Consider the following 21,999-nt stretch of genomic DNA (forward strand, 5'->3'; position numbering starts at 1 on the left):
AAGTCGCATTCGTCAAGGTGTTACTGAGGCACGGCACTACACCGGAGATTAGCTCCGCACCGCGACGACGACGGCGGCGGGGAGAAGGAAGGGAGGTAACGGGGAAATCGAGACACGCTCTAAAGACGAGAACTGATAAATCCGAGGAATCCGGAAGACGAGAGAGGTGCCTCGCGTGCGCGCGCGCTAAGTCACGCGCCAGCCGAAACGCGACGATTCATCCGCGGATACCTCCCGGATGATCCGGCCGAGAAAAAGGCGATCGGAACTAAACGTACGCGAAACCGGAAGTCGGTAAGTGACGCGCTCGATGAAACGACGGGACGAGACGATATGATCGATGAAGCGTGCGAGAGACGAAAGTTAGGTTAGTGCTTCGGTGCGAACATAGGCGCGCGTGGCTGACTTCGTGGCTAGGATCGATGACGGCACGATCGGTCGTCATCGTCGTCGTGCCTCGAGGACGACGCGGCCGAGCCATCGGAGACAGCACTAGGCTTTAGTCACAGCCAAACCCGCGAGGAAGACGCCGAACGGGTCGTGCGTGCGGCGACGCCGAGTCGCGACGCGCGTCCCTTTCGACGTTCGGATGGTTTAAGCGAGGAGGGAAAAAGCGTACAGGGAATAGCGCGAGAACGCAACGGGCACGCCATAAGGGGCCTCTGAAAAGCAACCTCGGCGGCCATCTTGAAGTAACAGACAGTGCACTAAGTAGGAGGCGAATGCAACACACACGCACAGATATCCCACTCGGATCTTGTACGGATTCTGCCTCGTTACTCATATGCGAGAGTCTAATGCGTTATTACGGTGCGGTGACTTACGTTGGTGGATGGGGAACAGGCTCGGTTGGTCCCAAATACGAAACTTGCTACACACAAAATGCCCAAGAGCACGACCGTGTGCGACGTACAATACTGTTGTGTGACAACGACGTGGACGTACGATCGATGCGATTGGCGAGCCCTCTTCGGCTCGGCTCGGCAACTGTCGGCGAGCCAGGGCCGGACTTCGGTTACGTGTGCCATCAAGGCCCGGGTTTTCATTTTCTTAAGTTACTTGTGATTTAAACTTAAACCGATGATGATGCAAACGTTGTGCTTTTCTGTTTATTATTAATCATGAAATTTACGCTTCTGTAGTGGTGGCTTTCAAGATTTAATGATTAACCAAAGAAAAGAAAAATATAATAAACATAATTTTTACATTATCATCGGGTTAAACCTAAATCACAAGTTAATTAGAAGATGAAAAACTGTATAAAGAAGGCCTATTATGGTTTTCGAGACTAGGTGAAGATTAAAAAAGTGAACAAATTTACTAGAATATTTATAATTTCATTAGTCAACGCCTAGTGAGTTTGCTAACTTTTTTTATTTTCATCTCGTCTTGAAACTCGTAAATCCCATGTCAGAATACGAATTGAAGATTGAGATTGAATTGAAATTTGACCAGTCAGTGAAAAGTTTACTAAATTTCATTAAATTTGAGCTTAGTTAATTTTGCACTGATTGGTCAAATTGAGTTCAATCTCAATCCCCAATCCGTAGTCTGATACGGGCTTTCTCAGACTACGGATTGAGAATTACAATCGGATAATTTAAATCTTGTTTCTTATTTATCTAATTGGTCCAATTATAACTCTCAATCCATAGTCTGACACGGGCTATACGAAAAGAACTTCGACGCACGAAAGACCGTTTAATAATTACGATCAATAATTTCATGCAACAACGTACGTCGTACTCGTGTTATCGACGTTCTCATTGTTGCATTCTCAGTACTTGAAATAGATACGAACGCGAGATTTGACGGAAAAAAGAGAGAAAAATGAACAAAAGTACGAAAAGTATAGCTGAATCGAGCACAAGCTAAACATTGACCGCAACGTAAAGACCTTTGCATGTAACAAATTTTTAGTCGTAAATTCGTAAGAAAATTGACCAATCACAGTTGATTATTCCCTTTGCGCTCGAAGAATAATCGACTGTAACTGGTCAGTGGTTCTCTCACGGAATTACGATTACAATTAAAAATTTCTTACATGCAAAGGCTTTAAATTCTACATAATTCAACTACCGCCAATTCATAGAGCCACCCCTGTGCACGGAGTGACGATGCGCGAAAGGAGGCGAACGCGCACGAAGTGTACCGAATTCCCACCGATGCAATTTCCGACTGTAACTTTCGACCGTGCACGTTTCGACTGATGCAAGTTCCGATTGGTGCAGAAAGAAGATCCATCCGAGCGCGATGCCGCATTACCGCAATAGGTTAAGAATGCGATAACGATTACGGCCACGATATATAAAAGAAGACAAACAATAAACGAATCGATCAATTTTAGTTCTATTTTTAGTTAGACTTTAGCCGAGCACAATTCTTACAATTCTAAGGTAACAGCTTTATATTTTCTTCAGAATTTTCGACTATGATTTGATTGATCCGTTCGCTGTTTGAATTTCATTTCCTCTTTTCCGTATTCGATCCAACTAATCTAACTTTATCGCAATAATTTCTGCAATTATTAGATCGTTCAAAAAGTCTCCTTCGACTTTTCAGTCAAATTTGGCTTTGTTGCATTCAGCGGAAACGAATTGTCCGTCAACTAAATAATCGCCGTCGTTACCTATGATATTTCACGAGCGTTCCGTTAACGCCCGCATACCTTCTAAATGTCATAAAAGATGATCTACTGCCGGGGAAGATAGAAAATTGCGCTAAACTCTTTTACTGACGCAATACTTTTGAATTTCTATTTCTTTTTGAACAAATTAATATATTTTTTCTCACAGGATATTCTCTTGATGGATATCCAGTAAGCGAGAAACATTAAATCAATCTTTTAAAACATCTTACGTGGATTTAAAAAGTTTTGACACAATATCATATAAATATTTTTAAATTGTTGCTTGATGATCTTCTTAAATATTAAAATTATAGCGTAGAAATATTATTTCTAATATTTCGGTTAAATATTGTTAATAATATCATTGTATACAATATTAAGATTTACATACTTGAAAACGTTACATTATAAAATATCATTATGATAACGTTGCGTTAACAATTAACAATTTTTTTGCTTACTGGGTATGAACGCGACACAACCACGATACTCTTACGTTGTAGGAATCTGCCTGGAAAATTTGATCCAAACTTCTTGTACATAAGAAAGTCACGAAGAAAGAGTTAAAATATTCATCAGAGCACGTGTTAAAGGCATGTTTTTGTTCACAGGGTTATATAATGCTTATTCTCAATAGCCGATAACGTTAACCGCAATGATAAGACGATACGCACGGCGATTGGGCGAGAACTTTGACGAATCTTCAATAATATGAAAAAAAAGCATTAAAATTTCACGAACATACTCAGAAACACTCGATTTGAGTTGAACTGAGAACCTAAGATAACGTGATATCAGTTAATTCATGTTAACATGAAACAATTGTCACATGTGCAGGATGAGACATATATATATATATATATAGAGAGAGAGAGGGAGAGAGAGAGTGAACAAAGAGCAAGGTAAGAAAAGAGAATTCCAGCCGAGCTGCTCTATCCAGTTTGTATCTTACGTTTCCATTAGGTTCCATTACATTCTATTATTCTCACATACCTGTCTCGAAATTCCACACTTCATGATCAACCATTCAATACCGTTCCACACAAGATTCTCTATCAAATGCCAAAACATAGTTCGCTTCGCGAAGGATCACAGTCGACGGTACGATATTTACACGCGACCGACATGTACAAGTGCACATTTCTTGTTTAACGAGGCACACATGTACACAAACGTGTGACACGAATGCGGACTGACGACCGAGAAGGCTCTCGTAGATGGCACCACACCGTAAGCGTCGCACGAGAGCTCGACGAGAACCGCAGCTTTATCAATTTTCGGGGCGTAACGGCGCTCCAACGATAGCTAAATCGACGTGTGAGTACGTCGTTAATATTTATTCCCGTGTCGAATCGAGAATGTACTATAAACTTTACAAAAGTAAATCTGTAACGTGATAGTAACGAACTGAAGAACAATTCGCGCGATGTTCTTTTGTAATGTTACAAATAAATATTCATATAATTTATTTAATTATTCATAACAGAGAGAGAGGGAGGAAGAGAGAGAGAAAGAGAGAGAGAGAGAGTGCGATGCACAGTAGTGTTCCACGAAACGAAACAATGGACGAAAATCCGCTACAAGGGAACTCAAAAGAATTATTTACGAGTTCCGAGAACGCAATATTAAACTTGAATTACAAAATAAGCACGTTCGTGTTATTGAATGGAGATTCATATATTTGAAAGAACCGAAGAGGAGGAGAATGGAAGAGGTCTACTGGAGGTCATAAGGCGATCGTTCCGTACAACGATTGCGCCAGGAAATGATTACGCCCGAGCGCGAAGCTCACGGCGCTATCATTCACGGTTCGAGAAGACCGGAGCAACTCGTAGTATCACGTGTTACGTTGCGTTTACCTGAGTTATCACACCGAACGAAATGTACTTTAACCGGTCACGGGAGTAGTAGTTCACCGTTGTCGTCGCCGTCGCACCCTCCGGAATCGTCCATAATTCCCGGCAGGTCCGCTGCAACAAATAAATTCCCGTTAGGCTCTGCACTCTTCATAGCGTTGCAAGTTCTGACGCGGCAATCGAAAAATCATATCTTGCAGCGAGTAGAAACATTAAATATGTAGCGCAAATCTTGAGAAGACGTCCTAGACGTTCCAGAGATTCATCATGATTTAAATTTAATCAACGAATTAATTGGCGAATTAGCTAAATTGATCAATGCGGTCAATTCCGGTTGAGTTAATCGTCGATTAAATTTAAAACATGATAGTGGAACTCATAACTGACACATTCGTTGGCATCTGTCGCATAATTATGGCAAAATTTACTTATAACAGTTATTCCACCAATAACGAGCGAGATTGAAAAAAGAAAAAGTTATCTCTTTAGCACCTCAGATTTTCAAACAGACCGACGTGCTCGTTATCGCGAAGTTGTACCGACTGATAGTAAACGTCGAGATGAAATATTCTGCCGGAGGGATGTGATATATTTAATGCAGAAAGAGAAAGAGAGAGAAGAATATTCACGCTTCGCCACGGTCATCCCCTCGCAGGGGAGGGGGGAAGTTTGCGTGACCACGAAAGAATAAATCTTCGTTCACGGTCGGCAGAACGTCGATAGTACGAATGCGAGCTCGATCGTCGTGCACGCAGACGCCGTGTAACCCGGACGGACCTGCGTCAATAGGTTACAGCACAGAGCCGCGGGGACAGAGGACCACAGCTGTTAAATTTCATCGAGTTACCTCGAACTTACACTCGAATTAACTTCCAATTAAAATCCCGGCGAATCGTGCCGGAGTTAAACCGCGCTGAAATCGTTTCCACCCTGTATCTCCTTTTAATTAATTGATTTACGACGACACGTACACAGTACAAGGGAGGAGAGACGATCGAGTTAGAAGTCGAGGAAGTAGAGCGGACGGAAGAGACTCCTCGAGGCGAAGTCGCGACCTGGAGGAGGAAGGTCAGCCGGATGGTGAAACGTGGACGGGGGCACGCGGAAACGTACGTCGACAACTGCCCCGAACGTCGAGAACGGCAAACGTTTCTCTCCGGACCTTCCCCAACGGACGAGGGAGAGGGGTGCTGAGATCTAGTCGAAGGCCGGAGTGGTTGCGATCAACCCGGAAGGCTGACCGGACGAGCACGGGCTACCTGCATAGCGAGATACTGCGGTCGGTCACGACTGTCCGGAACTGCCGAGTAACGTGGTGGGCCGCGGACAACCCTCAGGGAGGACAGCCGAGAGAGGAGGATACGCAGCGCGGAACTTGCACACATCGTAGTCCCGCGCCCGCGTGACACTTACCAGAAGTAGTCGCTGTAGGTGGTGCGCCTCGTCTCCGGCTGGCGCTTGCGCCCTGACGCTTGCGGGATTCAACCCTGCGGTTGCGACATGCGGACGTTTCATCGGGTGAAGGTCGCCGGCTCGTCTGTTTCGGGAATTCCGATATCCGTGATATCCCCTCCAAAGTTGTCTTAAGAAGTCTAAGGGTAACTTTCGACGTACCTCTGATTAATCTGATCGACCATTTTAAATCGCTGCCATTCGAACATTACCCGCTCTATCGTACTTTAAAATATATATATATATATGCTTTTGTCTGAACCATTTCTCTTCGTTTTCAAGATATTCCGCTGTTTTCATTAAAATGGAACATCCTATATACATGCAGGTAACGCGGAAATTTTACCATTTAAATTCATCCGTGAACTTTTAAGCCGGGAAAAAGTAAAGTTCCTTAGTTCGTGATCATAATAAACACAACATGCATGATATTTATTTGACTTTTTGTCGGTGTGAAATATCGAGTTTACCAAATCCACTATTGATTTTTCATCGCGTCGTAAAATATTAAAGTCATGCCGTCATGTTTAAACCGAATAATTTCAACGATATTTAATAGGTTATATTCAATTAAATTATATGTAAAATCCACTTTACGCATATTTAAAAGATCTGTGTAACGATATAAAAAATGCATACGCTGTTATATACAAACGTTATTATTCAAATTCACCCGCGAGCTTTTAACAGAAATAAAATATGAAAGTGAAATCTGTGAAATGCAAGAATAACATGAGCCATTCTATATAACGGCTTATAAATTACTTATTGTCTACATAGGTGACATATTGTACGTAATTTACATTGTCCACGTAGACGGCAAACCATTGTATTTTATACGTAAACGCCCAACTCTGAATAAGAATCTGAGACACGGTTATATGTATGTAAATACATAGGAGAGAAAGCGACGGATCGAGCGCTGCGAAATGAATCATTACGTTTCGATCCTTTGCTCGGCTCTTTCTCAATGGACCGAACAAAAGAAGTGGAAGGCGATCGCGGAATTGTGAAAGCAATGATGAGGAAGCCCGGTTATTTGCGAGATTGAATATCCGAGAGCCTCCACCGCTACTTAATTTAAACGATCTACAAAGCGTATTGAAGGACTCGCGAGCTTAATGGCGAATTCCCTGACCAATTTGCTCATGATCCGGTGTTCTCCCGGCAATATCGAGGCAGATTATTATTGTTTTCATCATAATTCCGCGACTAACCGTTACCTCGACATTTTCGCTAAGAAACCGTGGCATATTATAAATAGTACGCGGATACGGACGCATATCAGATCATACATGGAATTTTGTCACGAATTTCAGATCGAGTTACAGATACTCGTGCACGCCAGCGACATTATAGATCGCCTGAAACGGGCTTTACGCCCCAGGGAGGGAAAAGGCGAAATTCGTCGCGTGTGCGTCACGCCGCTACAATTTCGCCGAGGCTGAATAACGCGGCTTACATGGCGGAAGGCATTCTGTAGGTCAGAAAACCGTGTCTTTCCGTGTCCTCGTCGGCGACGGCCGCGTAGGTTGCGAGAAGTCATCGACGAAGATCTAGGTCGGGATCGTTCCTGTTGTTCCTTGGGATTTTGAATGACTGACGTTCGCCGCGATACGATGCACCCGAACTGAAAACAAATTACAGCGAACAACTGTCTTAGCTGTCACTTGAAAGCGGCTGGATTCAATAGTTCCGTGCAGCGATTTCAGCTGTTTGCGGTAGCGCCGGCATTGATACACCACCATCCACCCTCTCCAGAGGACTGTCTTGATCACAGTCGAATTATTAAAGGTCGCGACACACTTTTACCTCGACGAATTTCGCAACCTATTCCCTACTCAATTTGTTTTTTTTTTTGGTAATTCTTGAGAGACACGTTTTCCTATTGGACGGGAATAAGGGCAGTACTATTCGACATATCGAAACCTCGGTATAATTTGATATTCGATAATGAAGTTCGAAGATTCGAAGTTGAAGCTTCGAAATAGCGAAGCTGTTGGGAAAACTAATTTTGGAGAGTGCAACAAAATACTGTGCAATTAGAGAGTATCAGTTTAAGTATCTTTAATTGAGTTCTGAGATTTGTACTTGTCTGGTTTAAAACAAAGTGAATGAAGAAAGCACAAATAATAAACGGCAAAGTTTATTAACTTTATTTTCAAATAAATATAAATTTTGCCACAATAGTGTAACAGCATAACGCAATGGAGAAAAAATTACACTCTTTAAGGCGGTAAATACTATTTACTATACCTACAAAACGAACACACCAGTATCTTCCAGTTCTTGAAGTTCGAGTGTTCAAACATTCGAATATCCGAATGTTCGAATTTTCACACTTCAACATTTTATTCTTTGAATATAATGTGTCGAAAGTTCAGAAATTCGAAGCTTCGAATTTTTTTATTTGCATTTTTTATTAAATTTAGGTTTTTATTTTTTATTAATTTTTTCAAACTAATACGTGGGCCCTATTAGTGTCACCAGAATTACTGACGTTATTTAGAATTCATGTGTCACCCAGAGTGGTTCGTTCGTCTAATATATTTTACACAGAGTGTCATTGTTGGATATATCGTATGGAAAGTTCATTTATATGAATAGAATTTGCACTTTTATTGGCGGCACAACTACTTTGGATGTATTGACTTTATCAATAATTCCGTGCATTTCTGAAAATATAGTTTAATCCGTGCTCTTTCACCACGTTGAATGATCAAGTGAAATGAGGAAAGCTTCTTCTTTTCTTTTTTACTTTCTTGTGTGCAATTCGCTCTACATATTGGGATTAAATTTGTATCATTTCTGTCGTCTTTAAATTTACATATCAAAGGGACTTGTTCCCGTTAATTGAACGTGAATAAAAATCAAACGGAGAAAATAATTCCCAGCCCTAACACGGAATGCGTTGCGAAACTCATCGAAGTAAAAGTGTGTCGCGATCCTTCATCCTCTGACTGAGAACACGCACGAATATACATTCAAACGAATTCGCCGCAAAATGAAATCATTACGACGATCGTAACACGTAATTAGACACACGGCGACGTTCACCGCTGCGCCCGAAGAAATTGGCCGTGAATCAGCAGTGAGCGGGATGCCGCACCACGCTCGATTCGTCGATGAAGCTCAAAATAGTTTGTATACCGTATATAATGCATAACGCAAGCGGAGCGGTGGGGGACAGCATCCGGCATCGCGTGCCGCCGCGAAAACACCCCCCGAGCCCCGAAATTGTGTCAATAGGTCACGCGTGGATGATTTATGAAATCTTCCGGATTTGGAGCGCAGCTGATCCCGCGATTGTTAAACTAACAGAATCGCCAACAGGAAACGCGACACTTCTTGGTGCATGTTTAATCTCGATGCGCTCAACACGACGCTCCAATTTCCACGGAAGATCTCTCTCTCTATCGCGTAATCCGTATTTTCCAGCGTTTTATTATGGCGCGCCACTCGGATATTTATCAAAACGATGAAAGAGCTCTCGACGATATCGATATCGAGCGAGCGAACGGATGATCGATGCGGATCGAAGATAACAAAGATCACGAAGTCCCCGCGCCACGATCGTAGGGGAAGGCCGCCGTCCACGCCGAGGCGCGCCGGCGACGACGAGCCGACGACCACCCGAAGACAAACAGAGATATCTCTATCGGAGACAACCGGAAGCTCTCCCGTTTCCTATCGCAATCATGAACAGTTAACGCATTAATTATTAAGCGCGGCGAGCGCGAACCTCGGCAAGATCGCGTGATTGGGGTTGCCTCCTACCGGTTGGAGCGCGGTGTGATGGGGATCGATGCGGTTGCCGTGACAACGGGACCATCAGAGAGGCCGAATCGTGCGCGGATGACGGCTGCTGCCGGCGGGGTGGCGACGGGGCGGCGGCGAGCTCTCGGGGGTGAGCGCCGCGCGACGCGACGCGACGATGCAGTGACGACGTCGCCGCCGTTGAGAGCTCTCGCTCGGCTCTCGGAGGGCGACCTCGTACCTCGTTCGCCGTCCCTCGGCGAACCCTTTTCTTCCGAGGCGGCTGGTTCCCCGCGTTCGCCGTTGCACGACGCCGTTCCGATCCGACGAGCGGCCGCGCCATGCGGAGGCGGTGCCGGGTCCGCCGCAGCGCCAGGACACCGACACCAGGACGAGCACGACGAAGGACAGGCCGACGCGACGGCAGGACAACGGCGACGGCGAGAGGATGCACCACGGAGGCACCGCCGGAGAGACGTCGGAGCAGGACGCGGCGGCCGCGAAGGTCCTGCTGCTGCGACGATGGAGCGATATGCCGCGGCATCTCCAATTCAATCCGCATATCCTCACCGGCTACAGGCCGCTCATGACCATCCGCCAGTGCCTCGGCAGCCTCTTCTACATCCACAATGAGACCGTTAACATCCTGACGCACGGTAAGTCCCGGTCGCATCGCGTTCGCTCGCTCCCCTTTCGGGTTCGGCGGCTTCCCTCGCGGGCCCTCTCGGAAATTTCGATTCCGCCGACTTTCTTCGAACTGAAAAGAACGAGCGCTCGTCAATCGAAGGCCGACCTGCTGATTATAGTTTCCTAAGAGATGACTCGCACGATGTACTTATCACTGCAATTATTTCGCTCACGACGCACGATGCTCTTGTTTCGAACACGGACGACGGTGGTCGTTAAAGCCAGTCGAAACTTCCGCGAGTACGATGAAATATGCGTAACTTGGTTTCATAACGTGCTCAGGGAAGTAACGGGAAAGTAATCGAGGAGTCGTAGCGCGTAATCTCCGTATTATACGGATCAATTTAACAGCGAGGGGACAATATGCGCCAATTATCGAGATTATATCGCGTGATAAAACGAGCGATAATCCTAAAGCTGAACTTTACAGAGACGGGGAGTGTCTAAATCGTGAAGCAACGTTCCTCCGTTGTCCTTCATTCGGCCGGCGGCGTTCCGCGAAAAATAAAGCGCGACGCGGATTATGTCATACGCACAGGAGATTTGCCATCTCCGTAATTGGATTAGCCTGGAAAGAGGATTAAATTCCTCGAAGGCTTAAAGTCAAGGTGCACACTATCAAGGCCAACTTCCGTGACAACATTTGCGCCCATCGAGGACGCATTGCAGAGTAACTGCACGATCGATGAGAGAGAGAGGAAACCCGTGCGATATCCCCGCTGAGGCTGATTCATTGATAAATTTCTGATAATACCGACGTCAATCAGGCACTTCCCGCGACGCTCGTTCGATGATTTATCAGCTCCTCACGCACGCACGCCTCGCTATTACTCGGGCCTTACAACAAGTCTTCGATCGCGGATTCGGTCCGACGAGAGAAATAAAAAGAAAATAAGAGAACACGATCGCGTCTCTCCGATTAGAGAAATTTAACAGCGCGGCATAAATCCCTTCTATCGCGTCACTTTTCACGAGGATATCGGGGATATAAAATTCGCGATTTATCATGCAACCGATTATAATTGCCTTTGTAACAACTCTTCAGCAACCGAGGAAACCGCTATCTCGCTATCCGTTCTTACGTCGAGCACGAAGATTAAAGATTAATAGCGCGGATGAATAACGCGATAGTGACAGGCGCACGGAGATGCGAGGAGAAGATTGAGAAGTTTAGTGGCATGTTGGCCGCTCGTTGTTCGTGCGATATCGTTCGCTCGCATGCATTAGATAAACCGCAATAGCGTGAACGTGACAGCGCAACCGAAACTGCGGCTCTTTCGCAGAGAAAGAAAGAGAGAGAGAGAGAGAGAGAGAATGGGGCATATATATAAATCTGGCGTATCGACCGGCGCATATGTGCGTGAAATAAAATCTTAGTAGGTCAGAGCTTCCCACGTACGCGGAGAAGCTCGTTAATATAGACCGCTTAACGGTGCTTAATTACCCCTGGGGACGAGGAGGGCGGATCGGGAGATTTCGCGCGTCCTTAACACCGCGGCCGTTCTTCCTCCGTTCGTTTATCACGCTCGATTGCGACATTTACACCTCTCTCTCACCTGGTATTGGATGTGTGTGTGTGTTGCTAGGATTCGCTATCCTGTACATGCTGGTGACTGTACCGCATCTGCTTCCATGGAACACGAAGGGAACGCTCGTGGGAATACTGTCCTGGTGCCATTTGATCGGCGCCGTCAGCCCGTGGATCGGGTCCTTCCTCTATCACCTTTTCATGAACGTCAACTACGACGAGGTCTTCTACAGGACGTTGCTGAAGGTCGACATGATCGGCATATGGCTGTGCCAGAGTTTCGGTGATTAATTTGTAGACGATGAAAGGCCTGGAAAAATAGCGCGAAAAACCGCGCGACAAATCCGTAATTCTAAATACAGTGACGATTTTTTTTCGGAGAGAAGCTTTCCAAATTAATCGACTTTCGATCGCGGATGTGAGCCGATTTCGCCGCTTTTAGAGGGGGGGGGGGGATTTACGAAACAATTCGGCCGGTTTCCGCCGCTCTCGCAAGTCGATTAACGGCCGGTTCCGATGGCGGCGGAGGTCCGTTTCCCGTTTTTCACGCGTGATTTCTTTTCAGGAGCGATACCAATGATGGCCGCGGCGGTCCATTGTCTTGCCGATAACGTCTGGTACTGCTGCATTTTTATTTATTGCTCCCTCAGCATGTGGGGGCTCTTAAAGGTGATACTCCGTTCTCTCCGTTCCTCCGATCCGTCAGCGATTCCGTCGTCCCGCGCGACGATTATTAAACCTTTACATAATTCGCAGGCGATGACTGCGAGATCACCGTGGGAAAGGCGTTTGTGTTTCGCCCCGCCTTTCCTCATGAGGATGCTGGTCATGACGCTGAGGTGTTTCGGTATCGGCGGTGGATCACCCGAGGCTCTTATCCATATAATATTGCAGGTTCGTTTCGAGCCCACGCTTCGCGGGCAAATCCCACGGAGCCCACTTGTCGCTCAATCTCCGCGTGAATTCGATACGTTGAATTCAGATACCTGAAGTGAAATGAGGAAATGTCAGGAAAATTAATTCGCGCGTACTGAACCCGGTAGAAATGTATGCAGTTTTTCCTGGACACCTATCCAGTTACTGTCTGGTATTAATGTGTTCTCATTAGTTACGACAATGCTGCGTAGAAAATGGACAAGTAATTAATAGTTTTATTCAGTGACCGAAGCAGTTTTCGTGGTAAAAATATGTGTAGTTTGCATAGACACCTGCTCAGTTATGTTACATATAGGATATCATAGATCAGGTTAGATAGATAAACTTGTTGAAAGTGTTGGATGGATTGAAGTGATAAAGTTCTGTAGACAACACGCAAAATGTCGAGTTATTAATTATCGAATAACCGTACGGAAAACATTACAAGAATACGAAAAAATTACTGGTATATAAAAATTACTAGTAAACAACCATAATTTTTCAATAATATACTAGTAATTTTTTCGTATTCTTGGAGATTTTTCCGCACGGGTATGATCATGTATAGAGGTTTCTTTAATTAATAACTAAAACATTTGCAACTGTTATTTGTAAAATGGTAAAAGATTTTTTGTTCGGAATAATCTACAAATATATTATTGCTGTTATACTTAACAACAAACATCAGTATATTGAACTTTGAACCTCGAACTTTAAACCTGTCGCTAGTTGCAACAGCTATTACTTACTTGTAGATTAGGCTACTCTGAACAAAAAAGTCCTATACCATTTTGTAAATAACACGCAAAATGTGTTATTAATTAAAAAAGCCTTTACATCTGCTTATTTTCAATAATCAATAACTCGAAATTTTGCGTGTTGTTTGCAAAAAGATTGAGGACTTTTCTGCTAATCAATTGAATGGTGTTTTGTCCATTTATTGTTCTGTTTTCGTTCAGCAAATCGGTTTTGCGCACCTTTTGTGCGCAGTAACTACGGGAAAAGTGTTACATCTTGATTAGAACTCCAAGTAGTTTCACTCCTCACTTCACTAGACAGAAGTTAGTACAACTGTCCAATAATTGTTTCTAAAATGCATGAAATTTCTACCAAGGAATTTTACACATATCAACACAACGAAATGCGCAAAGTTTGCGGTATTTTACCGGTTGTTTTACTTGATTCAGAAGAACAACGGTTACTGAAAAGGCACGGGATTTTCAGGATCTCATAGCTGTGATAGGTGCAACCATTGGCGCTCTCCGCATTCCAGAGAAGTGGATTCCCGGCAGATTGGATCTGGTGCTGAACTCGCATAACGTGATGCATGTGATGGTCGTCCTGGCGGTATGCTCCATGCATACCGCTACCTTGAAGGATCTCGCCTGGATGTCCGATCCGTCTACGTGCAACGGAACGAGCTCTCTTTTTCCTTCTCCGGGTCGCGACGAACTGTGATCGATCGAGCGATGTGAAGAACGTGCTTCTGCTGCAGTCTGTGATAAACCGAGCCTATAACAACCGGCAATTAGTCGAGCGCTTCGACACTTGGAGACCAGAAAGTGCTGAATTCTATAATAGACATAGGAATACACAGATAATAAAAAAAAAAAGAAATATATATATCTATATATATATATATATATATATATATACATATATACACAGATATATATATATACATATTATACATATAACAGAGTTTAATAAAGAATTATCTAATTTATGCGATCATCGCGGGACGGTTTAAGTACAATCACGAGTACAAAGTACATACGGTTACTTATCATATCGAACGTCTAATGATAACTCAAGATCTATCAGGGATTGAAGTCGACGGAAATTGACGAATCTGGTGCAAGAAAGAAGCAGATGAGAGATTTGTTTAATTCTCGGCGAGAGATATCAATATTTTAACCACAGAGACATTATTTATCGATTTCAATGGAATTACCTTACCTGTGTCGAAAACACGAGAATTTTTTTCTGGTGAACAGTGAGACTACACCCTGGATATTTTGCACCAGACTCCTCAATATATTCTGCGAAATTGAATGTGACGTTTCGGTTGCACGCTCTGCATCTCATTCAAATTCCCTTCTATATCTAATACGTCAACTGTCATTTTTGTGCTCCTCGTAATTTAATTTCGCAGAGGACTAGGTAATTCTAGGAATAATAGAATAAATTCTCTTCATAGAGAGAACCACAGAAACATGAAGAGTCGAGGAATCTACGTCCAACTGTGCGAGCACTTGAGAATTATAATTTTACACCGAACGAATCTCCTATCGCTTTCTCTTATAGCTCTTCCCTTTCTCTTACAGCTCATTCTTTACATGACGTGGTCAATCACCGGAAAAGGTACAACATTGTCGAAAGAAAAAGTAGGGGAGAGTTCAATAGAGGCAATTATGTATGTATGTGTGTGTGTGCTTCATCGACACTTAGTGAAAGAAACCTACGCATTAGGAATGAGCTGGAAGGCGATATAAGCACATCAAAAATATGTTTATTGTTGTGATACAATGATCTAGGATCTTCTAATAGTACGCAACACACGCATCCGGATGTCAATCTGTTCGAGTCGATACGCTTTATAATAACGCATCAATAAGCCGATAAAACTGTTTTGGAACATCGACGGGGGTTTGTCCAATTTATCTCGCATTGAACTCGTGATGGAATTATTCTATATAAACCCGACTCTATTTCAACTCAGAGATACGCAAACGCAGAGAGATGTAGACCTCGATTTACGGACAATTCGTATTCGTAAGGTAGTTGATATATCGACACACGTTAATAAAAATCGACGAGTTCTTAGATATACGATTTCGTGTGAGGATTACAATAATAGCGAGAGCAGTGTAGTATCGCAGAGTACAGTTCTTCGATGAAAGCTAACGTACCTCTTGCGCATCCAGACACCGTAAATCCTCACATTCCCGTCGCGTAGATGAAATTGCGAACGTTTTAGTCGCTCGCAACGTCCGACAGATTTATTATACATAATTTTACTATATACAATTAAACATACACACACACACATACACACTTTTTCGAACTTAACTGTGCTAAGGGTAAGCAATAATTAACGAGCTATTGAAAACAGAGACCGTTATAATTACACTCTTGATTAGATATTTCGTTAGAACCTTAAGCGTACAACTCATTGTAAAATAATATATAAGGCACTGTGTTCGAGTGTGCTTAAATAATTATATATTAGAACCTACGAAATAATTTATTTACGCCGCGATGTGATTGGATACGTTGTCGACGCTATTAACACACATTTCGAAGGATGTAGTTGTGATTTACAGGTTGTATAGCGTACTAATAGAGACCGTTATAGAACGCAGCGTGAGAGAGATACCAGAGAAATAAAACATCTTCAAAAATATACGTACTTCTTTAATTAACGATCCAAAGCGCCGTGTGTGTGCTAGCATACATATATAATCGAAATTAAATTCCCCCTCTCCCCTCTGCCGCATGCTTCACACCTTTTACATCATTAATTAACACACACACATACACATACACAAATTTCGACAATACATCCGCTGCACACACATTCGCTATTTTCCTCTGCAAGAATAAGAATAAATGTTGTACTCTCGTTATTCGCGTATATTTTTCCCTCACGATGCTCGTTACTGCAACGGGGCTTCGCTCTCCTGAGTATAACTCTTTACCCTGCTGAATTTAAGGGGCGGATACCTGCCGCCGATCGGTGACACCCTGAATTCCCTTACGGATGGCTCCTTCAAACAAAGCTTCACCTCCTGCCCGTTCCTGTACTTCGTGAAAATACTGTAGCTGACCCATTTTAATTGCGAGTTCATTCTTCTGTGATGATTCTGTATCTCGAATTCCTAATGGCAGAGGTATAGTGGCAGACGTTATGGAGATATACAACTGATTCTCTCTCTCTCTCTCTCTCATGCAATTTTTCATTTGATATACTTGACTCTTGTTACTTACAATATGAAACGTTTGCTCGCCACTGTCATGCACCGGCTCTCTCTTGTTCCGTCTGTACGTGAAATTGACCACTTTAGTTTCTTGTTTCTTCAGCACCAGCGTAACAAAATTATCGTGTAGTCGGTAGTGCCCGACGAGAACCGAGGAGTTGCGCGGTATGCGGCTTCGCAAGGAATTCACGCAGCTTTGAGCCTCGTCGGTGGATGTCAACATTAAAGCTTTTCCCTCGGGAAAAAATCTAAATACAAGAAATATGAGAAATCTAAATACAAGAAGTACAAGTGAAAAGAAAAATTTCACGGATCCTAATAAGTGTCAACATTTGTTTACCTTAGGTACCTGAAGTACTCGACGAGATGCCACGGTCGGTAGAAACGGTCCTGGAAACTGTTCTCACCGTCGCGAATGTAGCTGGTTTTGCTAATGTAACATCCGTTATATCTTAATCTAGGCCGCTGCAAATACATGTCCCTCCATGACTGGTACTTGGGCTCGCAGGTACCGCAATTCACACCCCATACCCTGTCATTAATTCACGGGGACGAAATCAGACGGGCTGTTACGAGCCACATGAATACGCGCTGATGTATGACTGGTGTTTACCTGACACAAGCCAGTCGCCAGATTTCCTTGTCTCGCGCGGATATGTAAAACCCGCGGCACACCCTCGAGAACATTTCCAACGATCGGAAATCTAGGTCGGAAGATACAACCCATCTTAAGATATAGAGCACTATTTCTGTTGGCAACGCAGATATATGTGTCGTCTGGAACACGCGCATGCAGAAGATTAAATTTCACAAAATATAAAACACCGGAAAATAAAACAATAAGTGATATATGAAGAGGTAAATATTAAAAGGAATGATTATTCATCACTTGATAATAACATTATAATTACTTGTAAAACAATGTACTTATAAAAATACCATACAGTCATAAAGTACTTACATTTTGCTCAAATTTTGGGAAACATACGCACTGATTGCGATTTACGATTCTAGACAATTTACTAAACAAGTCAGTTTCTTCTTCGTCAGCCTCAAAGTTATCACTGTCGTTTGTTGAGAAATCATTGTTTAACGTGTCCAGGCTATCGTCAGCATCAAATTTATCCCTTACTTTTGTTTTTGTTGATTCATACAGACGAACTTCGACATCAGGAACCAGTTGTACCGCACGTTTGTAAAACTGGATAGCTTCGTAAAATTTTCTGCTTTGCTCGTGCTCGATACCTTTGAGAAAGAGATTCTTCGCCTGAAAATAGACATCCTGACATTGCAGAAATCTAACATTATCGGTAAAATTATCAGTTCTTCGCAGAACCTTCTCACTAAACATCATACCCTGCTCTCAACTGAGGCCTCATCACTGGTAACCTCATGGTTAGGCTCTTTTGATGAATATGACCTCGGCGTGTCACGTTTGGGCGATATTGTCAACTCCCGCTGCCACTGTTCCCTGAAAGACGTTAAGGCATCCTCAATGTTCGTCTCCTTCTGCAAGGAAGACGCCTCCTGATCATCGCCTTCATCGGTGTCATCACTAGATCCACTGCAGTGGTTCTGCCAATGCATGAAGCAAGAAATATTTTAATTGCTAAAACCCGAAATGACAATTTATTACTTATGCAGGTTTGCGTGAACTTCAAGCGAGTGAAGTGAAAAGAGGGAGGGTGTAAAACACTCGTGCGAAATGGACTTATAAATGACGCAGCGTATAACGTAATGACGCAACATATTGCTCACTATTGTTAAAGAAAAAAGCGGCTTAGTAAGAGCTTTGTGATTATTGCATCCGATTGGTACATTCTCCTAGATTTGTGCAAGATCTACGAGCGAACACAGGCCAATCACCGGCAATGATCACAGAACGCTCGGTGAGCCACTTTCTCTGCTGACACGCAGGCATTGTTGACGATAACACATCGATATCGGCTCCCGAACAAGGTTAGGGTCGCTGTCGGACATTCCGGCGTACGATTACGTATTTATTTCGCGACGACAGTCGCGGCCGTTTGCATTCGTACGTACCATTTTCTCGTCCTATTCGATCACGTCGGTCTTTTTCCTTCAGCGCATGTACTCTCGGTCAGAAAAGCGCACGACACAGCGAAAGCACAATTTCGCCAATAGTACCGCCGCCATGGTTCTCGCCTCTCTGCTCCGCGTTTTTTCGGCCCGACCGAGGAAAGGCGAACCGACGAAGGTCGTTACGCGAGCAACGCACACCGTTTGACTCCGCTGACGCAATATAGACATATTGTTCCCTTTGCAATGTCGCAGTTACTACCGTAATTAATTATCGGAAGAATTATCGACTCGCGCTCCGTAGTAGCAGCTTCCGTTCGTTCTTTGTGTTCCTTTAAAGAAAACCTTTTACCCTTAATTATTAATTATTAAAAAGCTGTTGATGCCGCAAATTGTCAATTTGATGCTTGACGAATATATACATATATATATATACAGCTACTCTAGAATGGGAAGTGTTTTTAGTTATGTTCGGGAAATATAACGAGAGAGATGTACTCAGTTGACAAAAATATTACAAACATATCAAAGTAGAAAAAAGACATTCTTACTTCACCTACATTGGATACCTTCATTTTAATCTCATCTTTACATCTTCACTACCTTTTTTTATTCGCTTTCAAACTTGTATATTTTCTTACTTCATCTTGAACGCGGAAAGCTTTCGGCCGAGGTTAGAACAGCTTCGAGATTGAAGATCAATAAAAACAACTGGAAGGAGTAAAGTAACGAATCATTAATTTATCACTAATCTAAAATGATCCACTTGATCGATCAATCTGACCTTAATAAAATTGACAGATCAACGAAATCGATCGTATCGATCATCGATCGTGGTGACTTAATCGAGAGTCGAGAGTAATCGATACCGGGGCGATTCAAATCAGACTTCAAGTTGGAGTCGGCCGATAGTACGCGCGAATTACTTCGGATCAAGTGCATTCATTGCTCGCTCGTGCTAAGTCGATGCGATACGCGAATCTTCTCCCGACCTGTCTCAATTTCTGCACTACCATGCCGGCGAGCAACGTAGGACGCCGGGGAATGCCGGCGGAGGACGCGAAATGGGTCACGGGGACGCGGCGGCGGTATTCAAAAGAGCGACCGAAAGTAGCGAGACATTGGACACCTAACCTATCTACCGATCGTTCGCTTTTCTTCATCTTCGACACACGTACGTGCAGCTGAGCGCGCGTTAACATCGGTGGGGTACCAGCGACCCCACCTTTTTCACGCAACTATCACTACCTCTACCTGCCTGCCTGCCTACGAGATCATCTTCCCGAGTAAAAGCCGAGAACCGCACGAGCGTGGGCACAGACAGCATCATGCGCTTGGTGAGTACGAAACCACTAATTCACTTCTGATTACCGCTTTCCCACCTGGCTGAACTTTCCTCCGATTTTCTCTTCTCTCTTTCTCGTCACGCCTCACTTCTTCGCCGCGTCGACTTCTTCTTCTCTTTCTTCTTCTTCTTCTTTTTTTCTTCTCTTTCCGCTTCTATTTCTCATTTTTCTCGCCGCTATCTTGCTCGCGATTGTGGATTACAAGTCTCGTGCCAAGTGATAGTGAATCAACTAATGTCGGTCGACGAGTGATGCAAAGTGATCAGCGGTTTTTTTTTTTTTCGTAGAACCCTGTAGGTCGTGTCGAGGTTCACGTTGGGATCGGGAAACTTTTCCGCTTGTGTGACACGTCGTATAACAAACGCGACAAATTTCAATTGCCGATGAGAGAGGTTACTACATCGCGCGTGTATATTCGGTATTTTTTCCCGCGCCTCGTCGATGCGAACGATCGCGACTGATAAGAGATTAGAGATTGTTGTTGTTCAACGACGCAATTATGCTCCTTCGCGACTATAAATTCATATTTCACGAAGAGGAAGGATCCCCCCTCCGTGTGAATATCGCGCTAATTTCGAGTCACCGATTAATTTAACGGTTCGAGGGAACAAGAACGTCCGATTCGCGAGTACGTGATATTTCGGTGACAAAGCAGTGCGCTCGCATCGATATTCGAGTAGATATCGAGTTTCTATCCGGAGGAAATCCGCGACACGAGGCATTTCACGGTGGCCACTTTCTTCTTCCGTCCCGCGATTCCCAGATTTGCCGACGTATGTGCGCGTCGCTCGCTCGTGAAAGAGCAGCTTTTCCACTTAACAGTTCCTCGACGTCAACTTAATCGACCGGTTGTGCGATTAGCACGGCCTACCACACGACTTGTCAATTAATATCAAACAATAATTTCGGCGATTTCGCCGCCGCCGTCGTCCCGGTGAAAAGCCGCTGCTGCGCGCGCGCGCGTGTGGACACACATTGTTAGCGAATTGCGATCCGACGTCGACGCGAAAGTATCGCTGCACGGTGAAATTTGCACGTACTCCGTCGCGAAGTTTTACGCACTTCCGCGCAGGCGGCGATACAGGATCTTCACATGACAGAGAACCGAATAATTCTATCGAGATAATTAAATATTTCCTTTTTCAAAAAGAAGAAAAACGACTCTCTAAAATTATCGACCTGCTTTCGAGAACGCGCGATAAATAATAATAGACGCAGTTTCGCTCGATCTCCCTAGCATCTTGTTACTTGAGAACTCACGACATAATAACAGCTGTCGAGATCAATCATGAGGGGAGGAAAAAAACAGACGGGCGAGTTGTTCGCCTCCGATTAGAATGAAAAAAATGGCGCGAGGAGAGGAGGAAAGAGCGCGCTCGATTCACGTTTATCGGGGAATCGCGACCGGCTTCACGCGGCCGCGAATTCACCGTGAAGCGCCGGCTCATCACCGAGAATCGCATTAACGAACAAGTGGCGTGCTCCGGCCTGCGAAATCGCTGGACCGTCCGGCGTAAATGAATTTCTATTCGCGCACCCGGGGGGCTACCCGTGCCGCTGAGTGCGGCGCACGCGAGCGCGCCCCGTTAAATATCCTTCGTAAGTAACTGCGCTTTTCTAACGACCCAGTTGTCATGTGGTACGCGGTGGTCGCGTGTGCGCGGCGTTAATTAATTGGCTGGAATTATGGTTTAGCGGTTGAATCGGGACCGAGGATCGACACGCGAGTTGTTTCGATAACGATTAACATTGATCGCCCGCGTGCTGTAGAAGAAAAAAAATAGACAAAGGGGCAGATCACGGGGGAGGG

At 44.1% G+C, this 21,999-nt stretch overlaps 3 protein-coding genes across 9 annotated transcripts in view; 1 reads left to right on the top strand and 2 right to left on the bottom strand.

Moving 5' to 3' along the window:
- LOC106746683 (serine/threonine-protein kinase Doa) overlaps nucleotides 1-7,428 on the bottom strand; it is a 37,213-nt gene extending 29,785 nt beyond the window's left edge. The window contains exons 1-3 of one of the 4 annotated variants that reach the window (XM_014623488.1): nucleotides 7,400-7,428; nucleotides 5,899-6,022; nucleotides 4,489-4,599 (exon numbers count right to left, since the gene is read on the bottom strand). In XM_014623488.1, coding sequence (XP_014478974.1) covers nucleotides 4,489-4,599; nucleotides 5,899-6,022; nucleotides 7,400-7,413 — 249 coding nt within the window. In that variant the 5' untranslated portion in view covers nucleotides 7,414-7,428. Of the gene's footprint in view, nucleotides 1-824; nucleotides 1,044-4,488; nucleotides 4,600-5,598; nucleotides 5,674-5,744; nucleotides 5,766-5,898; nucleotides 6,023-7,399 lie in introns of those variants that run through there. The other 3 variants (XM_014623489.1, XM_014623495.1, XM_014623490.1) reach the window with 3 other exon arrangements.
- On the top strand, nucleotides 78-15,467 carry LOC106746686 (progestin and adipoQ receptor family member 4). Of its 3 annotated transcripts, XM_014623498.1 has the most exons (6): nucleotides 78-294; nucleotides 9,376-10,349; nucleotides 11,967-12,191; nucleotides 12,474-12,577; nucleotides 12,665-12,802; nucleotides 14,048-14,281. In XM_014623498.1, the coding sequence occupies exons 2-6, from the start codon at nucleotides 10,142-10,144 to the stop codon at nucleotides 14,279-14,281; spliced, it is 909 nt and encodes a 302-aa protein (XP_014478984.1). In that variant the 5' UTR covers nucleotides 78-294; nucleotides 9,376-10,141. The 3 variants fall into 3 exon arrangements, with proteins under 3 accessions (XP_014478984.1, XP_014478987.1, XP_014478985.1); XM_014623501.1 differs by lacking the exon at nucleotides 78-294 and having other exon boundaries at nucleotides 7,518-10,349; nucleotides 14,011-14,087; XM_014623499.1 differs by lacking the exon at nucleotides 78-294 and having other exon boundaries at nucleotides 10,142-10,349; nucleotides 14,048-15,467.
- Nucleotides 15,316-19,148, bottom strand: LOC106746685 (F-box only protein 9). Of its 2 annotated transcripts, XM_014623497.1 has the most exons (7): nucleotides 18,847-19,148; nucleotides 18,160-18,378; nucleotides 17,765-18,070; nucleotides 17,417-17,580; nucleotides 17,144-17,335; nucleotides 16,814-17,051; nucleotides 15,316-16,704 (listed from the first exon to the last, which is right to left on the bottom strand). In XM_014623497.1, the coding sequence occupies exons 1-7, from the start codon at nucleotides 18,847-18,849 to the stop codon at nucleotides 16,483-16,485; spliced, it is 1,344 nt and encodes a 447-aa protein (XP_014478983.1). In that variant the 5' UTR covers nucleotides 18,850-19,148; the 3' UTR covers nucleotides 15,316-16,482. The 2 variants fall into 2 exon arrangements, with proteins under 2 accessions (XP_014478983.1, XP_014478982.1); XM_014623496.1 differs by lacking the exon at nucleotides 18,847-19,148 and having other exon boundaries at nucleotides 18,160-18,390.
- Between the last annotated feature and the right edge of the window lie 2,851 nt (nucleotides 19,149-21,999).

This window comes from Dinoponera quadriceps, unplaced genomic scaffold (genome assembly GCF_001313825.1).
Source record: "Dinoponera quadriceps isolate SergipeBrazil2010 unplaced genomic scaffold, ASM131382v1 scaffold1565, whole genome shotgun sequence".
Classification (NCBI taxonomy): Eukaryota; Metazoa; Arthropoda; class Insecta; order Hymenoptera; family Formicidae; genus Dinoponera; species Dinoponera quadriceps.